This window comes from Oryctolagus cuniculus, chromosome 16 (genome assembly GCF_051225735.1).
Source record: "Oryctolagus cuniculus isolate XC-2025 breed Fujian yellow rabbit chromosome 16, ASM5122573v1, whole genome shotgun sequence".
NCBI classification, from domain to species: domain Eukaryota; kingdom Metazoa; phylum Chordata; class Mammalia; order Lagomorpha; family Leporidae; genus Oryctolagus; species Oryctolagus cuniculus.
Genome location: NC_142882.1, coordinates 2,374,586 through 2,391,714, shown reverse-complemented (window position 1 = coordinate 2,391,714; position 17,129 = coordinate 2,374,586). Strand labels below are relative to the sequence as shown.

At 59.1% G+C, this 17,129-nt stretch overlaps 1 protein-coding gene across 3 annotated transcripts in view; it reads right to left on the bottom strand.

The window, feature by feature from the left end:
- Positions 1 to 17,090, bottom strand: part of SAFB (scaffold attachment factor B) — a 29,503-nt gene extending 12,413 nt beyond the window's left edge. For 2 of the 3 annotated variants that reach the window (XM_070058691.2, XM_070058692.2), the window contains exons 1-6: positions 16,700 to 17,090; positions 15,754 to 15,838; positions 5,282 to 5,346; positions 4,998 to 5,204; positions 2,380 to 2,442; positions 532 to 559 (exon numbers count right to left, since the gene is read on the bottom strand). In XM_070058691.2, coding sequence (XP_069914792.1) covers positions 532 to 559; positions 2,380 to 2,442; positions 4,998 to 5,204; positions 5,282 to 5,346; positions 15,754 to 15,838; positions 16,700 to 16,888 — 637 coding nt within the window. In that variant the 5' untranslated portion in view covers positions 16,889 to 17,090. The remainder of the gene's footprint in view (positions 1 to 531; positions 560 to 2,379; positions 2,443 to 4,997; positions 5,205 to 5,281; positions 5,347 to 15,753; positions 15,839 to 16,699) is intronic. The other variant, XM_089316185.1, reaches the window with a different exon arrangement.
- Positions 17,091 to 17,129: the final 39 nt, after the last annotated feature.

The following is a 17,129-nucleotide window of genomic DNA, read 5'->3' as shown; positions in this document are numbered from 1 at the left end:
TTTCTTGGCCATTCTTTTAACACGAGAGTCCAGCATGGACAGATCTCTTCTCTCGCAGCGCTGGTGTCTGCAGTCTGTTTGGGGTTCTCATGAAGTTCTCTCTTCTGGAATCCAGTCACGTGTCAAGGTTTACAACGCGTCTCCCTGCCACCGCCTGTGCTGCCTGCGCTACACACCACACAATGACGGTACTGCCCGATATCACAAGATCTGTTTTGTGGGCTACAGTGGTTACGCACGCTGAGAGGCAGGCAAGCTCTCTCCGCACGTGCCGGATGCCCTCCGCACTTAAAGGGCATCAGTTTCATGTCGCCAATACGCTGCGCAGTCAGCAGGGAGCCACTGTCACAGATCTGGTGATATGGCTGGGTTTCCAATCTCTATGCTCCTGGTATGCTCTGGGTTGTAAGCCTTCAGAACAAGGTATACTACAGTAAGGTAACTTTTTAAAATTAAAGAATTCAAATTAGAGAAGGTAGAAAACTAGAATGGCTCCAAACCCCCGCTGCTAAGTTTTTCATTTAACAGTACCTGGCTCCAGAGACGGCTCTTCAATTTCCTGCAACAAAATACCAGGGATGAGACTGTGCCAGAGACGGACCCGTTCGCTGAACCAAAGCTCTAACAAGAAGGGACACTAACACAGCGCAGGAAACTCGGCCGGCACCAGCGGAGAAGCCGCCGGCCCCGCCCGCCCCACCCCGCTCCTCCCAAGGCTCTGGGAGGGCCTTCCTGCACCTGCTGTCTCAGGGCCTGGAGGTGGCGCCGGCCCAGCACAGAAGGGCTCACGCACTGTCTGCTTAGACTGAACCCTCACAGTCCAGGAGGAACAGGCTTTCACCTGTGCACGGTCAGCGTCTACAGTGCCCAAGCCACACCACTGCCTAACGCACTTGCCGGTTAACTTTCTGGAAGTTCAAAGGCAGGAGAGGAAGCAGCAAAGGCGGCCTGACTGCCGTTACTGAGCATGAGGTGCCAGCCTGGCCCCCTGGGTGCTCCTGGCATCCCCCGCATCTCCGCTTCCCATCAGGGACCCCCAGGCCAGCTCTAAACACCAGCCAATGCCTCCCAGCGAGCCCTGGCATGGCAAGAGTGCTGCCCACCTAAGGCAGTGCCTGGTTGTAGAAGGGCCCCTGCTGCGGGCTCCCGGCGCGGCTGCGAGCCGCCAGACAAGGCTCTCCATGCCAGCTCGCTCCCGAGGCCCATCCTGGCCCTGCCCTGCCCAGGGCTGCTGCCTTCTAAAGAAAGGGCCTCTCCGAACGTGGTCCCCACGCACCCAGCTACACTGCTCTGGAACCCCGGCCAGGTGCCAGGTGGGAGTGCTGAGCGCCTTCCCCACACCCCCACTGGCTGCCAGACAGCCCCGCGCGGCTGGGGCTCAGGGTCACTTGCCCAAGGACACGGCGCAGCTGGGAAGCAGAGACCAGCTCCGACAAAGCTGTGACCGAGTCATCCGGGGCCCCTCCCGCTCACTCACCTCTGCATCCCCGGCTGAGAGGGGCTTCCTGCCCTGCCCCCGGGGCGGCCCTCGGCAGTGTCCCCACCCCGCCGGGGATCAAGCTCGAGGATGACTGGCAGAACCAGGCGTCTCCCGGCCTCCTCTAGAGAAGCCAGCAGAGCCTGACTCGTCTCTGGGGGGGGAGTGACAGCGGCCGCCAGGAACGGCTGCCTCTCCACAGCGAGGGCACGAGCCCAAGGGCAGCTGGGCCCCAGGCTCCCCGTGGCCTGCACCCCGCTCCGGCGGCTCTGCTGCCAGCAGCTCCCCTGCCCCCGCCTGCAGCGGCACGTGCAGACCTGACAGGAAAGCCTTCTAAGGGAACAGCACAGGGACCTGAATTTAAAAAACAAGGGGCGGGGGGCTGGGCGTATTCTCATCGTTCACAGGACCCACTCTTGAAGGAAGCACACGCCACCCACGTCCACCTTACAGGCCGGCAGCAAAGCCAGGGCTGGAAGTCGGCTCTCGTGGAAGACTTCACACTCACACGCAGGGTGAGCAAACAGCCAGGCTGCTAGCGGCAGACCGGGCAGTATCTGTGAGAAAACTTCCCAAAGCCTCCCTTCGCCGGCTTCACGTCGGCGCTCGGCCCACCCGCCCTCCTACTGGACCGGGGCGAGGGCAGCCCTCCTTGCAGCCGTGGAACGAGGCAGAGCGTCAGCCACGCCTCCCGAGATTGCCAAAGCCGGGACAGAAGAGAAGTCCCCGCAGCAGGCAAAGCCCAGGCGGGAGAGATCGGAAAGCATCCCCGCCCCTCGGACCCTGCCGAAGCAAACCAACCTCGCACGGCTGACTCCTGGTGGCTACACAGAGCCTCAAGTGGTTTCCTAGCAACTGTGGTCTAACCTTTGAATCTAAAATTGAGACACAAAACCATTTACCTGCAATATAGTGAAGTCAGATGATGAAGTATCTAAATTGTTTATAGTTTCTTTGTCCTCTACCTGCAAAACAAACGGAGAAGTCTGGTTTTTGACGGCGACACTAGGCGGACACACTGGTGCTTCCGCACAAGGAGCAGCTGACAGCCACGAAAAGCGTGCCCGGCACAGGAGGCACAACAGCCTCCGCTTCCGACGCCTCCGGGCAGCGTGGAGAAACGCTGTGCGCACGTGCCGTCCGTGGCGAGCCCGCCTCCGGGCAGCGTGGAGAAACGCTGTGCGCACGTGCCGTCCGTGGCGAGCCCGCCTCTGGGCAGCGTGGAGAAACGCTGTGCGCACGTGCCGTCCGTGGCGAGCCCGCCTCCGGGCAGCGTGGAGAAACGCTGTGTGCACGTGCCCGTCCGTGGCGAGCCCGCCTCCGGGCAGCGTGGAGAAACGCTGTGTGCACGTGCCCGTCCGTGGCGAGCCCGGGACACCCATCAAAGTGGCATCGGGGTGGCTGTGGCTTGCAGATGCAGCCAACAGAGAGAAAAGCCTGCACAGGGAGAGCAGAGGGACGGGCCCCCCAGGGCGCTGCAGTTCCAGCCCCAGGAGGGCTCTTCCCGGGACCTGGGCACCCGTGCTGAGCAGAGCCTTCGGCCGCCACGCAGGCTGGCGCTGCAGCCCACGGCCAGACGGCGCCCTGGGCCCATCCCAAAGCTGCCCCAGCCCAGGGCAGCCTCGCACGCCGCACCTGCAGGGGAAGGAACCGCAGCACACTGATCTTTTCTGAGGTGGGCTCTGCCCAGGGAGGCGAGGGACTCCCCAACACAGAAAAGGGTTCTGACACGTGGTGGCTCCAAACAGTTTTTGCTGTCTGCCATCAGACCCCGAAAGCGAGTAAGTCTTCAGAGAGGACTTCTCAACAACCCTGTTTTATCGTCTCCTTCGCTGAAGACAGGCCCACAAAAAAGGCAAACAGTCCAAAACGCACGACAGTGGCAACCCTCCCGCTCTTTCCTTCCCGAGACCCGGCCGCCAGCACCGCCTGGCTCTGCCCCCGTCCTCGAGGCCGCTTCAGCTCACCCAGGACCCGCGGCGCTCACCTCCGCGGGCACCCAGCACCCAGCACGACAGTGTCGGCGGCAGTGCGCTCCCCCACTGCAGGGCTGGCTTCTGCTACGCGCGGCTCGAGGCCGGGGTCAGCAAGCCCCTCTGGTCTCAGGCTCCGCGGGCAGGCGGCTGCTCTCTGCTTCGCCGCCGTCCCACCCTGAAAGCTGCCACAGGCAGGAGCGGCAACAGGCACCGCGGTGCTCCAAGCAAACTTCAGCCACACACAGGCACGGCCAGCTGGGCGACCTCTGCTCTAAGCGTGCGGTAACACCCATCGCTTTCACCCTCTCCAGATCTGCCACCTTTGTAATTAAGACCCGGAGAGCTCACAGTCGCACAAGTTAGGTGGCAAAGCAGCAGCGTCTGCTTCTGTGTGGGGTGCAGCGGAGAAAGCACCACCTGGGACTCCAACCCCGCCACGGCAGGGCCTGGGACCGAGTCCCGCCTCCACTGCCCGTCCAGCTTCCTGCCGGCACACCCTGGGAAGTGGCAGGTGATGGCCCCAGGACATGGGGGCCCCTGCCACCCACAAGGGAGACCTGACTGTGGCCCGGCCCAGGTGACCATTCGGGAAGTGAACCAAAGACGGGAGACGTCTCTCCCTCTCCGCCTCTGTCGTCCTGCCTTTCAAATAAATAAAACAAATAAATCACACCTTCACGACACCTCGACTCCTTCGTCACTACCAACGGACAGCCAGGGTGCTGCAGGATTCTCTTACAAGCATTACTTTCTAATTAGAAAAGCAGCCCACGAGCGAAGCGGCCACTCCCCTCAGGTGGCCCTCCACAAGAGGTAAAGCTGTCCGGGCCACCTGCGTCCGCACAGCTCGCAGCCTGGCCCCCAGTCAGACCCCTCCTGGAAGGTGACAATCCGCTACCTCTAAAGGTGCCCAGACAAGCTCCGAGAAGAAAGGCAGCCACGTCCGGAGGACTGGCACGAGCCACTGCTCCTTCCGGGACCCAGCACACACAGGGATACCCAGGGTGCCTGGCAACTGCTCATCTTGCTGGCCTGCTCTGTTCCTCATGGACATGAACCCCCACTGAAGTAAAAAAAAGAATGCTACCAAGACAACGCGGCGTACGAGTGACACATCTGGACTGCGGAATCAGCCCGGCTCTCACTGTGAGGGACGCAGCCTACGCCTGATGGCGCTCAGTAAGTGGGAAACCCACTGTGATTTCACTGTACACTTCCCGTGTTCCTACATGAAAACAGGCCAGACTTCCTAAGCGATGTCCAGGTTAGTGCTGCAGGCACTGGGCCACGTCCCATGACAGGACTGGCTGACCAGCTGTCCCAGTGTGCCTCCCGCTGTATCGTGCAAATGGACAACTTCCCTGAGACATCAGTTCTCAAGGAAGCAAAGCGTGTTTTAGAATCCTCCACGTTTCACACGTGACTAGTGAAGCGATGTTCTACCCCACTGGCGCCTAAAGACCTCCGTTCCAAACGCAAACGTCAGCTCCTGCGCTACGTGTGGGCCGAGCTCCCGGCGCGCTCCGAGACTGCGCGTTACCTACAGCGTGCTCGGGAAGCGGCTCCGGAAGCCCTCTCGCCTCGGCCTCTGCCAGCTCTCTGCTGTCAGACAGGGACTCCTGGAGGGGCTCGGCGTCCTCCTCCTCCACGCCGTCCGCAACGCTCCCGTTGTCGATGTCGGCCTCGTCCAGCACACTGATGTCCATCATGTCGATGTCCTGCAAGTTCTCCAGACTGGTCTCGACGTCCTCCTGCAACAGAGCCCGAGGCCGCCGCGTGAGGCCGCCAGCCCTGCCTCCCCGGGGGCCGCCGCCGGGGCTGCACGTACCTGTCCGTCCCCAGAATTCTCCTCGAGCCCGTTATCTTCCACTCCCTCTTCTTCTGGTTTCCGCCCTGGGGAGACAAGCAGCACAGCGTGAGAGCAATGCCGTGCGCTCTCCAGAACAGCCAAGAGCCCTCGTCTTCACAGCCCACCGACGCAGGCGCTCTGGGCCCGAGCAGCCCCGCCTACTGCGGAGAGCGCCCGGGCGAGCAGGGGTGCTGGACGCAGGCTCTGAGCACGCGCGAGGCAGAGCAGCGCTGTCCAAGGCCTGCCTTCTTGTCAAGTGGCTGTGCCGGGAGAGGAACGCCTGATACCAATGTGCTGCTCCTTAGCTGGGGACCAGGCGACCGCGTTTCCCCACAAAGCACAAGAGGCGTGTCCTGATGCAGCGCGCCCGCACCGCACCATGTGCGGACTCCGAGCCGCCCGCCCGCGGGAGCCGCCCGGGCACACCGTGCTCACCCCAAGTGGCTCTGAAGTGCTGCGCCAGCGTCTTTCCCGGCGTATGCTGCCGCTTTCTAGTGACTTTCTGAGTGCTTTATTTTCATCTTGTTCACAGGCAGAGACACACACACAGAGAACCTGCTAGTTCACTCCCCAAATGCCTGGGTTAGGCCAAAACCAGGAACGCTACCCACGCTTCTCAAGTGGGGAAAAGGGGCCCAAGAGGTTGGGCCATCGCCTGCTGCCTCCCAGGATGCACTGGCTGGAGCAGCAGCAGAGGAGGCAGGCAAACTAACAGGGGCCCTGGCACCTCCGGGGTGGGCGTCGGGGCAACCCCACAATGCCTGCCCCCCATATTCTCTAACAGCGCTGCATGGACGCACGACGGACACAGACACGCGCGCACACACACACACCCCATCATTTGATCTAATCAATGCCTGTGGCTGAATATTTAAGAGAAAATTTAGAAAGATCAACCACTTGCGAGATCTTCTTGCCCACAGCTAACTGTCATCTCAGGACAGACTTTGGGAACAGTCTGAGCACTGTTAAGGCTCACGAGGAATAAACAAAGAAGTTATAAAAAACCAAAACCAAACCCCTGCCCCACGTGTTTATCGAGGCACCCTCATGGGGCCTTGTTCTGATTTCCGTACTCCGTCAACAAGGAGCACAGAGGGCCAGCGCTGTGGTAGGCTGGCTGCTACGTGGAGTCCTGGCTGCATGGTTTCTGACCCAGCCTCCTGCAATTCGCCTGGGACGCAGCACGTGATGGCCCAAGTCCTTGGGTCTCTGCTGCCCACATGGGAGACGAGGAAGGTGTTCCTGGCTTCAGCCTGGGATAGGCCCGACCACTGTGGGCATTTGGGAAGTGAACCAGCAGACCAAACTTTCTGAGTCGTGGTCAAAACTGTACCTCTTGGCCAGCACCGCGGCTCACCGGGTTCTAGTCCCGGTTGCTCCTCTTCCAGGCCAGCTCTCTGCTGTGGCCTGGGAGGGCAGTGGAGGACGGCCCAGGTGCTTGGGCCCTGCACCCCATGGGGGACCAGGAGGAAGCACCTGGCTCCTGGCTTCGGATTGGCACTGTGTGCCAGCTGCAGCGGCCATTTGGGGGATGAACCAATGGAATCTGCCTCTCTCACTAACACTGCCTGTCAAAAAAAACAAACGAACAAACAAAACAAACACCAGTACCTCTGCCAGTGTGCCAGGCTAAAGAGCGACGGTGGGAACACAGTGGGAAAAGCCGGCCCCGTCCGCACTTTTGCATCTCACACCTAGAAGACCTCACGTAGACCAAGACCACGCATGCAACACTCACTTGGATTTTTTTCTTCTGGGATTTAACGTGACTATCATTGGGTTAAGATTATTTTCCAAATGGCTGAGCCAAGTGGAAATTTCCCAACACTATTTACGAAGTAAATTGTCCCTTCTACCTGTGTCAGATGGTGGCCTTACTCAGTACTAGATTCCCACCTGAGTCTGGGACTATTTAATGTTTCTCTTCTCTTCCACTCATTATTTTTGTTCTAGTTTTAGATATGTGTTATCATAATATTTTCCTGATGATAAAACACTAAGATTAATGAAAAAGAAACTAAAAAGAATTGGAAGGACTAATTTAACTTCAGATTTTTTTCTAGAAGTTGGTACTTTAAGGTGGCCTAGTTGGGTTAAGCCACTAGGGTGCTGGTTCTAGTCCCAGCTGATCCTCTTCCAATCAGGCTCCTTGCTAAGTACCTGGGAAGGCAGTGAGGATGGCCCAAGTGCTTGGGCCCCTGCCTCCCATGTGGGAGACCTGGAGGAAGCTCCTGGCTCCTGCCTTTTGCCTAGTCCAGCCCCAGTCATGGTGACCATTTGGGGAATGAACCAGTGGATGGAAGATCTCTGATTTATTTTATTTGAAGGGCAAAGTTACAATCTTCAGAAAAAAAGAAAAATACTAAGAGGCTAGATACCTTTTCAGGCAACAGTGACCTTGTTTTTTTTTGTTTTTTTTTTTTTTTTGTTTTTTTTTTTAAGATTTATTTATTTAAAAAACAGAGTTAGAGAGAGAGGCAGAGGCAGAGCAAGCGAGCGAGGTCTTCCATCTGCTGGTTCACTCCCCAAATGACTGCAATGGTGGCACTTAGCCGATCTGAAGCCAGGAGCCAGATCTCCCACGAGGGTGCGGGGCCAAGCACTTGGGCCATCCTCCGCTGCTTTCCCAGGCACTTTAGCAAGGAGCTGGATCAGAAGTGGAGCAGCTGGGAATCGAACCGGCACCCACATGGGATATTGGCGCTGCAGGCCAGGGCTTTGATCTACTGCACCATAACGCCATTCCCTGTGACCTTGTGTTTAAAAAAAAACCAGAGAATATCATTTCCCCTAACCCAGCTTGAACAAAATACTACATGGGACAGTCTGTTCTCAAGTCAAAAGGTCACCCTGCACAGCTGTGCTGGTGCTCACATCCAAACCTAAGCACTTATATGATCATTTGGCCTTATGTTTTAAAGAAATGATAAAATGGGTAGAAAACAGAAAATTGCAAATGATGGCACTAGAAGTTATAGCACTAAAGCAAAAATGGAAATCACTACATACAGCAAAAATTTACTGCAAAATGAAATTTTTGGTGTTTAAAACAGGCTTGGGGTCAGTGCTGTGGTGTGCCGGGTAAAGCCATCACCTGCAGTGCTGGCATCCCATACAGGTGCCGGTTCAAGTCCTGGCTACTCCACTTCTGAACCAGCTCTCTGCTATGGCCTGGAAAGCAGTAGATGGCGGCCCAAGTCCTTGGCCCCTGCACCACGTGGGAGATCCAGAGGAAGCCCCTAGCTTCACATCAGCATAGCTCTGGCTGTTAGAGCCACTGGGGAGTGAACCACCACATGGAAGACCCCTCTCTCTCTGGGTAACTCAAATAAATAAATAAATAAATAAATAAGAACAGGCTTGCTGAAACTGAATTATCTGATTATTTCCAATTTGAAGAGTCAGATCACACGTAGGAAACGCACTGCAGGGGTGAGCACCTGGGCTTAAGCTCCCGCTCTGCTCTCTATTCCAGCTTCCTGCTGCTACAGACCCTGTGTGGCAACACAGGGCGGCAAAGACTCAAACCCCAAATCCTAATCACTCAGACCGTAAGCGTTTTTCCCCCAGGGATAGGAACTTCCTTATAACATTAAGCATGCATTACCTGACTTCCTATACTCTAATGCCACTCATGTTTTGGGATTATCTTACTTGGGAACAGAGGAGACCATCACCCTAATACTAGAATCCAGTAACTATGTGCACTCAGCTTCGGGCTGCTGGCTGGGACCCCATCCCCATTTTATTTCTTTAGCAAAACACACCTTGAGCCTCAAAAGTAAGACTGGGGCTCAATCCAGGGGTCCCTGGAACCGCCAGGAAGATGCACGAGCAACGTGTCTCCAGAATGACCCCCCGGGGAAAGGCACTCTGACTCTGGGGAAGGAGGCCTCCTGCAGGATGAAGGTGCTTACAGCCTTCACTGCTCCGGGGAGGCGTCTGGCCCAGCTTGTGACGCTCATGTCCAGAGACAGTGCCGGCACGGGGCTCTAACGCCTCCACTTCCAACCTGGCTTCCTCCTGATGTGCCCTGTGGAAGGCAGCATGACGGTCCAAGTACTTGGGCCCCCGTCACTCACACGGGAGACCCACAAGGAGCCTGGGCCCCCGTCACTCACACGGGAGACCCACAAGGAGCCTGGGCCCCCGTCACTCACACGGGAGACCCACAAGGAGCCTGGGCCCCCGTCACTCACACGGGAGACCCACAAGGAGCCTGGGCCCCCGCCACACACACGGGAGACCCACAAGGAGCCTGGGCCCCCGCCACACACACGGGAGACCCACAAGGAGCCTGGGCCCCCGCCACACACACGGGAGACCCACAAGGAGCTCTGGGCTCCAGACTTTGGCCTGGGCCAACTCCGAGTGGTTGAGAGCCTTTAGGGCATGAACTAGCAGACGAGAAGATCTCTGCACCTGTCTCTTTCAGGAAAACAGGGGAAGCAATGCGATCAGGAAATACACTCTGGCGAGACCTAGAGCGCCATCACCTCTAGGAGCCCCAGCTCTTCTGTCACAGTGACCCCCTCGGCCTTGTTGGCAGCCTGCAGTGCCCAGGCCGACTCTGCTCCAGCTCTAAACCGAGCCCTGCGTGGGTTCCAGCTCCTCCCCTTGCACGCAGCTTCCGTCTCAGAGACCAAGTCCTAACTCACCTCTGGCCGCCTCCCGAGTGGCCCTGGGATGCCTCAGTGACTACAGTGGTCCAGTCTGCGTTCACTTGATTACACAAATACGCTCGTGAGAAGACCGACCCTCAGGGTGGGCCTTTCACCCAGCGGGAGGGCCTCTGGGTAGGACACCTGTGTCCCACATCAAGAGGCTCCTGGCTCCTGATCGGCCCAGCTCAATCTGTTGTGGCCATTTGGGGAGTGAACCAGTGGTTGGAAGACCTTTCTCTCTGTCTCTCCCTCTGTCTATAACTCTCTCAAATAAATAAAATCTTTTAAAAAAGCGCTAGCTTCCCTTATAGCTAAACAGCCAGGAGGTCTTGAACGCCTTCCTTCAGCCTGCTGACAGTCCCTGATCACTGCTGACGGCTGTTAGTGCTGACGTGCAGGAGTGTGTAACGCTTGCGGGATATCACTCGAGATGCTGTGTGTATTCTTCTATGCCATGATGTTTTCTCCCAGCTCGCTGTCTATCTTAATTCTCACGGTATCTTCTGTGGAGAGCTTAGAATTTTATGTAGTTCAACGTATCTTCCTTATAGTTCCTCGGTTTTTGTCTAACTGTAGGTCTTCCTTACTCTTACATCATAAAGAGCTAAAATTTTGATTTCGCATGGGAGGAGATAGGAGAACTTCAGCCAGCCAACTGCTGCAACATCAGTTATTAAGAAATCCTTTAAAAACCTGCCAATCCTCAAAGCTCCCCTCCTGTTTTCAGATTTTTAGTTATTTTCATGCACTTCTTTTAATTTTACCAAAATTTTTAGGTTACCTTGGGAGGAAATGGACAACTCTGCGATGTGAACTTATCAAGTCAAGGTAAATCTTCTCAAGTTAGTCATGTCACAGGCCTGGAACACTTCCTTTCGCTTTACTTGCTACTCAGAAACACCGTGTGCTGAGAGCAGGCTTCAGCCCCGTGGTTCAGATGCCTCGTCCCAGGAGAGCACGCGGGTGGGCCTGACCCCGGCTCTGGTCCCGACTGCTCACACGGCTCGTGCTGTAAGGTCCGTCTGCAGGACCCTGCTGAGGTCTGTGATTTCCAGACGACACGACGGACGGGCCCTTCCAAATCCAGGGCGCCCACCAGGTCCCCACCCAGGTCCTGGCTCCTGCTTCACGAGGACGTGGCCCCTGCGAGGCAGCGGTGATGGCTCACGTAGCCGGGGTCCTGCCCCCTGCAGGAGACCTCAGGGGCGTGCGTGCTCCTGGAAACCGGCCAGCGCCAGGCAGCCTGCTGCGGCTGTCTGGGCAGTGGGCTGGCCCTCAAGCAAACGGGAACCATTAAAGGGCAGGGCAGGCGTGTGATGCAGCGAGTTAGACGGCCCCTTGGGTGTGGGACCCGGGCTCGAGTCCCAGTTACTCTGCTTTCGATCCAGCTTCCTGCTCATGCGTCCCGGGAAGCAGCAGCCGAGGGCCCAGGTACTTGGGTCCCTGTCACCTATGTGGGAGACCCAAGAGGAATTTTGGGCTCCTGGCTTTGGCCTGGCCCAGGCCTGGCTCTTGTAGGCATTTGGGAAGTGAACCAGCAGATGGAAGGTATCTCTCTACCTCGCTTTCTTTCTCAGGTTCTGCTTTTTTAGCAAAACGAAGATGAATGCACATTAAAGCAAAGATCGTCGGGGGATCGAGTGGTAACAGCCGTGCCTAGTCAGCGGGCTCGGCAGGCGGGCCGCTCACGCCTTCCCACAGTGCTCAGGTTCTCTGGCTGGCTTCTAGCTGCCCTCACGTATCTCATTCTGTGAGGCCTCGCCCACACTGGCCTGCGAGGAGCTGACCCCAGTGGCAGCGTGTGCATCCAAGTGCCCAGAACTTGGCGCCTCTCAGCACCTTGCACAGAAGGAAACCAGGCCCCTGGAAGAAACGGCTTACTCTGGCTCCGGGGCAGGAAGAGGGCACGATGCAACTGAGGTGCCCCCACAGCAGTGTAGAAGGGTTCCAAGAATGACACGGACATGTGCAGCAGCCATGGACACGGACACACAGCAGCCAGCCTGACAGGGCTCCCAGAGACAGTCAGAACAGGTGCCCGGCACCGCGGCTCACTCGGCTAATCCTCCGCCTGCAGCACCAGCACCCCGGGTTCTAGTCCCGGTTGGGGTGCTGGTTCTAGTCCCGGTTGCTCCTCTTCTAGTCCAGCTCTCTGCTGTGGCCTGGGAAGGCAGTGGAGGATGGCCCAAGTCCTTGGGTCCCTGCACCCTCACGGGAGACCAGGAGAAGCACCTGGCTCCTGGCTTCGGATCAGCACAGCGCATTGGCCATAGCAGCTGTTGGGGGGAACCAATGGAAGGCAGACCTTTCTCTCTCTCTCTCTCTCTCTCTCTAACTCTGCCTGGCAAAAAATTAAAACAACAACAACAGACAGAATAGGTAAGAACGATAAAGGCTAATGACCCATTAATGAACTTTGAATCTCTCGAGGTTAGGGCAAAGAGCAAGCGAGCCATTCCTTAACATGGAAGAGAAGGAGTAACGGAATGAGCAGACACCATTCTCACACACGCACACACACACACACGAGGCTGGGGCCTGGCCCGGTCATGAAGATGCTGGCTTAGCTTGCCTGCACCCCACGTCAGAGCGCCTGGGTTCGCGTCTTGGCTCTGCTCCTGACCCCAGCTTCCTGCTAAAGCCTACCCCGAGATGCAGCAGGTGATGGTTCAACTAACTGGAGCCATCACCATGTGGAGACCTGGACTGACCGACGGGCTCCTGGCTTCTGCCCCAAACCTGGACACTGTGAACGCCCGGGGAGTGGGCCAGACGGGCGGGCGGGCGGTGTGATCCCTATCTGGCACTCATCGTAAGGAGTGGACGACAACCAGCCGAAGCGGAATTCCAAAGGGTGCACAGGACATTGCAGTCTCCGTGGCCCCCCCACAGATGTGACTACAAGGGTGAGACAGGGAAGCGCAGGGGGCACACGCACCGTACCGCAGTCACTGGGCCAGCACCAGCCTGCGAGGACAGCACTCGCCTCCCGGTAGGCAGGCGGGAGAAGCATCGGAGCCGGCCGCGCTGCTGCCACGGCACTGTCACGAGCGGCGCGTGGCCCTGGGGCTTTTCCTTTATGAGCAATAAAAACCATCGGAACAAACCGAATCTAAATAAGGTCAGAGATTAGATAACAGCATTAGATCATTTTGCTAGTCGTGGTTACATAATGGCTGCTTTTAGGAAATATTTCAGGATGTAGGACAAGCGGGCACGTGCCCTCAACTTGCTATTCAGCAGGGAGGAGGACAGGGCCGGGACACTGAGTCACTGAGCTCGGGGGGGCCGGGGCCGCGCGGACTCCTCAGACGAAGCTTGCCACTTTCCCCTTCTGCAAACGTCAAAGCAAACAAACAAACCGCGAACAGCGAGGGATTGGGCAACACTGACTGCGCAAACACGCCGCTGTCTCCTCGGTTCCCGAATGTTCTCAAGCACTACACACACGCCGTCACTGCCTGTGCGATGATGCCGCCACAGCCACTCCACTCGGCTGGTAAGCACTGCAAGGTTTCTGCTAAACGCATCACTGGCGTGAGCGACCCTGGAGGAGTGCGGGGTTATCTGAGGTACCCTGCTAGAACTTCAAAGCACTGTGAGTTCATTCACAACTCACTCTATTTTCAGTTAAAAGTATCATCAGAAATCTGATAAGGCAGTCAGAAGGAATTCTGTGGAATAGGCAGACCAGCCCTATGCAATACAGAAAACGTCTATAAGTAACCAAAGAAACTAATCATGCCAACTTCAAGAAAGAAAGAAACAAATTCTAGAACAACCAAAGCTAGTCTATGAGAACAGCAGTGTTTTGGTTTTGCTTTTGCGGGAGAATGGGTGACAAAGGGGTGCAAGCAGTGTTTCTGAAGACAGAAAGGTTGCTAATTTTGACCCCTTCCAATCTCGCATCATATATAAAAATACATTCTAAATGAGCAAACATCCAAATGTAAAAATAAAACTAAGTACAGGGGCTGGCACTGTGGCGTAGTGGGTAAAGCTGCCGCCTGCAGTGCCGGCATCCCCTACGGGCGCCAGTTCAAGTCCCAGAGGTTCCACTTCCAATCCAGCTCCCTGCTGTGGCCTGGGAAAGCAGTGGAAGATGGCCCACGTCCTTGGGCCCCTGCCTCCGCGTGGGAGACCCGGAGGAAGCTCCTGGCTCAGACTAGGTTGGCCCAGCTCCGGCCGTTACGGCCGTTTGGGGAGTGAACCAGTGGATGGAAGAATCCTCTCTCTCTGTATAACTCTTTCAAGTAAATACATTAATAAAATAAAAAAAAAGCCTGTACATTTAAAAAAACCGAAAGAAGTGACAAACCCCCAGGGGACACTTGGGCTCAGGGCCTGACAAGGCCATCCGGCAAACACCAGGGCAGGAGCAACTCACAAGGATAAAAACACACCCAACATTGAAACAGATCACACTCAGCGCTCGTTAGACAGTCCGCCAGGCACATCCGAGAGCTATCTGTTCGTAGCTATTTTAAAACAAACTGACAGGAGGAGGGAGAAGGAGGAGAATATCACTATGTTCTCAGAATTTTATCTAGAAAACTGCTGAATTTGTTAAAAGTTAATTAAAGTTACATAAAAAAAGTAAAGTCAGATCCCTGACTCTGAATTCTGCTCTTAGTAAATGATCAAACAGTAACGGTGCAGTCCTTCAACTGCGCACGTATTTCCGGACACAGCAACACTGCCAACGCCGAGCGAGGGGCCGGTGCTGTGCTCAGCCGGCCACGCGGCCCCCTGCAGCGCCGGCCTCCCACACGGACCCCGGCAAGTCCTGGCTGCTCCACTTCCCAACCGGCTCCCTGCCGCGGCCTGGGAGAGCAGCACAACACGGCCCAAGTGGGTGGGCCCTGCACCCTCCTGGGAGACCTGGAAGAAGCTCCCGGCTCCAGCCTGGCCCAGCCCTCGCAGTTGCGGCCGTCTGGGGGGGAACCAGCAGATGGAAGGCCCCGCCCCCACTCTGCCTTTCAAATAAATAAATGAAATACACCTTGAAAACAAACAAGCAAAAAATCAGCCAGTGAAACCTGGGTGAAAGCCTCCCTAGAGCCACAAGAACGCTGGCTGGCGAGCCGCCCTCGGGTCCCACGGAGGGGTACCGGGCTGCCCAGGGAACGAGGGCTGCTGCGCGTGCGGCGCCAGCAAAAGCCCAGAAGGGCGCCCTCGCGGAGCAGGGCCCGGGACTCACGGAGCGCCAGGGCCCGTCGGTGGCGGCGTCTCCCACCTAGGGCAGGGGGACGTCTATTTCCGCTCAACGCGGCTCCCGCGAGCACCGCTGACGCTCAAGGACAGAAGGCGCAGACGGCGCTGCACCCGGCGCGGTTCTGGGTCCCGAGGCCCCGGCTCGTCAGCAAGCTCGGGACGAGCCGGGCCCACCTGCAGCTGGTTCTCGGAGACAGCAGCCACGCGGGACGGCCCGTCTCCACAGCTGGCCAGGGCACAGGGCGCCGTGCGCGGCCACACCGACGCTGAATGAGGCCCGGGCCCGGGGCGCAGGGCGCAGAGCTGAGCTGGGCTCGCAGCCCTCCTGGGTCCCGCAGGCCCTGCATGAGCGCGGACCGGCTCCCCGCCGAGAGCGCGGGCGGGCACCGTGCAGAGACGCAGCCGCGGCGGGCGGGCGGGCGGGCAGCACTCGGGGTCGTTCTCTCCGGAAGCTGCAGCACCACAGACGCAGTGCTCCCCTCTATCGCGGATGGGGCTGGACCAGCGCAGGCCGCACGCAGCCCTCCTCCCCGCGGGACCCCCGCCCCGCCCCGCCCCGCCGCCGGGTACCTTTGCTGGACCTCTTGGACATCTTCTTGCTGCCCTCGGAGGCGACTTCTATCTCGTCGGGGTCCCCGCCTTCGTCCTCGATGGCCTGCGGGGGGAGGACGGGGCAGGGGACGTCAGCGCCGCGGTCGGGGCTCCGAGGGCTCCCACGCGTCCCGGGTAGCCCGGCCGCGCCTCCTCCTCCGCGCGGGGTCCGCGGAACCGGGGCGGGGGCGGGGGGCCGCTCCGCCTCTCAGAAGACGGGGGCGGGGCGGCGTCCGGCCCAGCAGCTGGGAACCGCATCCCGCACCGGGGGGCCCGGGTTCAAGTCTCAGCTCTGCGGCTCCGGCCGGTGCACACCCCCGGGGGCGGCGGGGGGCAGCGCCAGCCACGTCCGAGACCCCGATGGCGTCCTGGCTCCCAGCGTGCACCTGGCCCGGCCCTGGCTGGTGCAGGCAGCCGCAGAGAGGAGAGCTGTGCGCCCCCGGTGGGGGGGGGGCTGACGGCGACGGAAAGTTCTCGAATGCACACCCCCGTCTCGGGCGCCCACGGCCCCCGGCGGGCGAGGACAGGGCCCCGCTCGGCCCTCCCAGCGTCCTCCCCGGGTCCGAGCCGCGCACAGAGGCCCGCTCGCCGGCGCCAGCTTCCTCCCCACGCCCCGCCCCCCGCGCGCGCCCCCGCGCCTGACAACCAACCCCGGAGGGCGGCCGGGAGGAGGCGGCGAGCGCAGAGGGGGCGCCCACCGCGGCCGGGGCGGCGCCAGCCCCCTCCCCTCCCCCTCCCCGCCCCCGGCAGGGTGACCTTGGCCGAGTCCCTTCCCTGCGCCCCGGAAGTGAGGGCTGCCGGGCGCCGCCGCTCTGCGCCCCGCGCCCCCGCGTCCTCGCCCCGGTGCGGCGCCGGGAGCCGAACCCGAGCCCGCGCGGCCCCGCAGCGCCCGCCCGCCCGCCCGCCCGCCGGGCCGCGACGCCACCTTTTTCAGCCGCTCCATCAGGACGCTCTTGTTGCCGCTCGAATCCAGGTTCCGCTTCCTCAGCTCCGCCCGCAGGTCGATCACCCGCAGCTCGCTGAGGCGACGCGTCCCGGCCTCCGACGAGGCGGAGCTCAGAGCCGCTGTGCCCGCCGCACCCGAATCTCCCAGGCCCGACAGAGTCTCCGCCATTCCAGGAAGCCTGGCGCCGCTGCCCACTCCTCACAGAACCGGGCCGGTTGTCCGTCGGCTCCTCGCACAAAATGGCGCCGCCTGCGAGGGAACCGCTCCAGCCGCCCCGGCGCGCCTGGCTTCTGCGCAGGCGCAGCCGGCGCGAGACCGACGCGCCCGGTCGCCTGTGCACATGCGCGCTGAGAGGCGCCGGAGACGGGGCGCAGGCGCGTAGCTCGCCGGCCGCCTCCCGCCGCGGGCG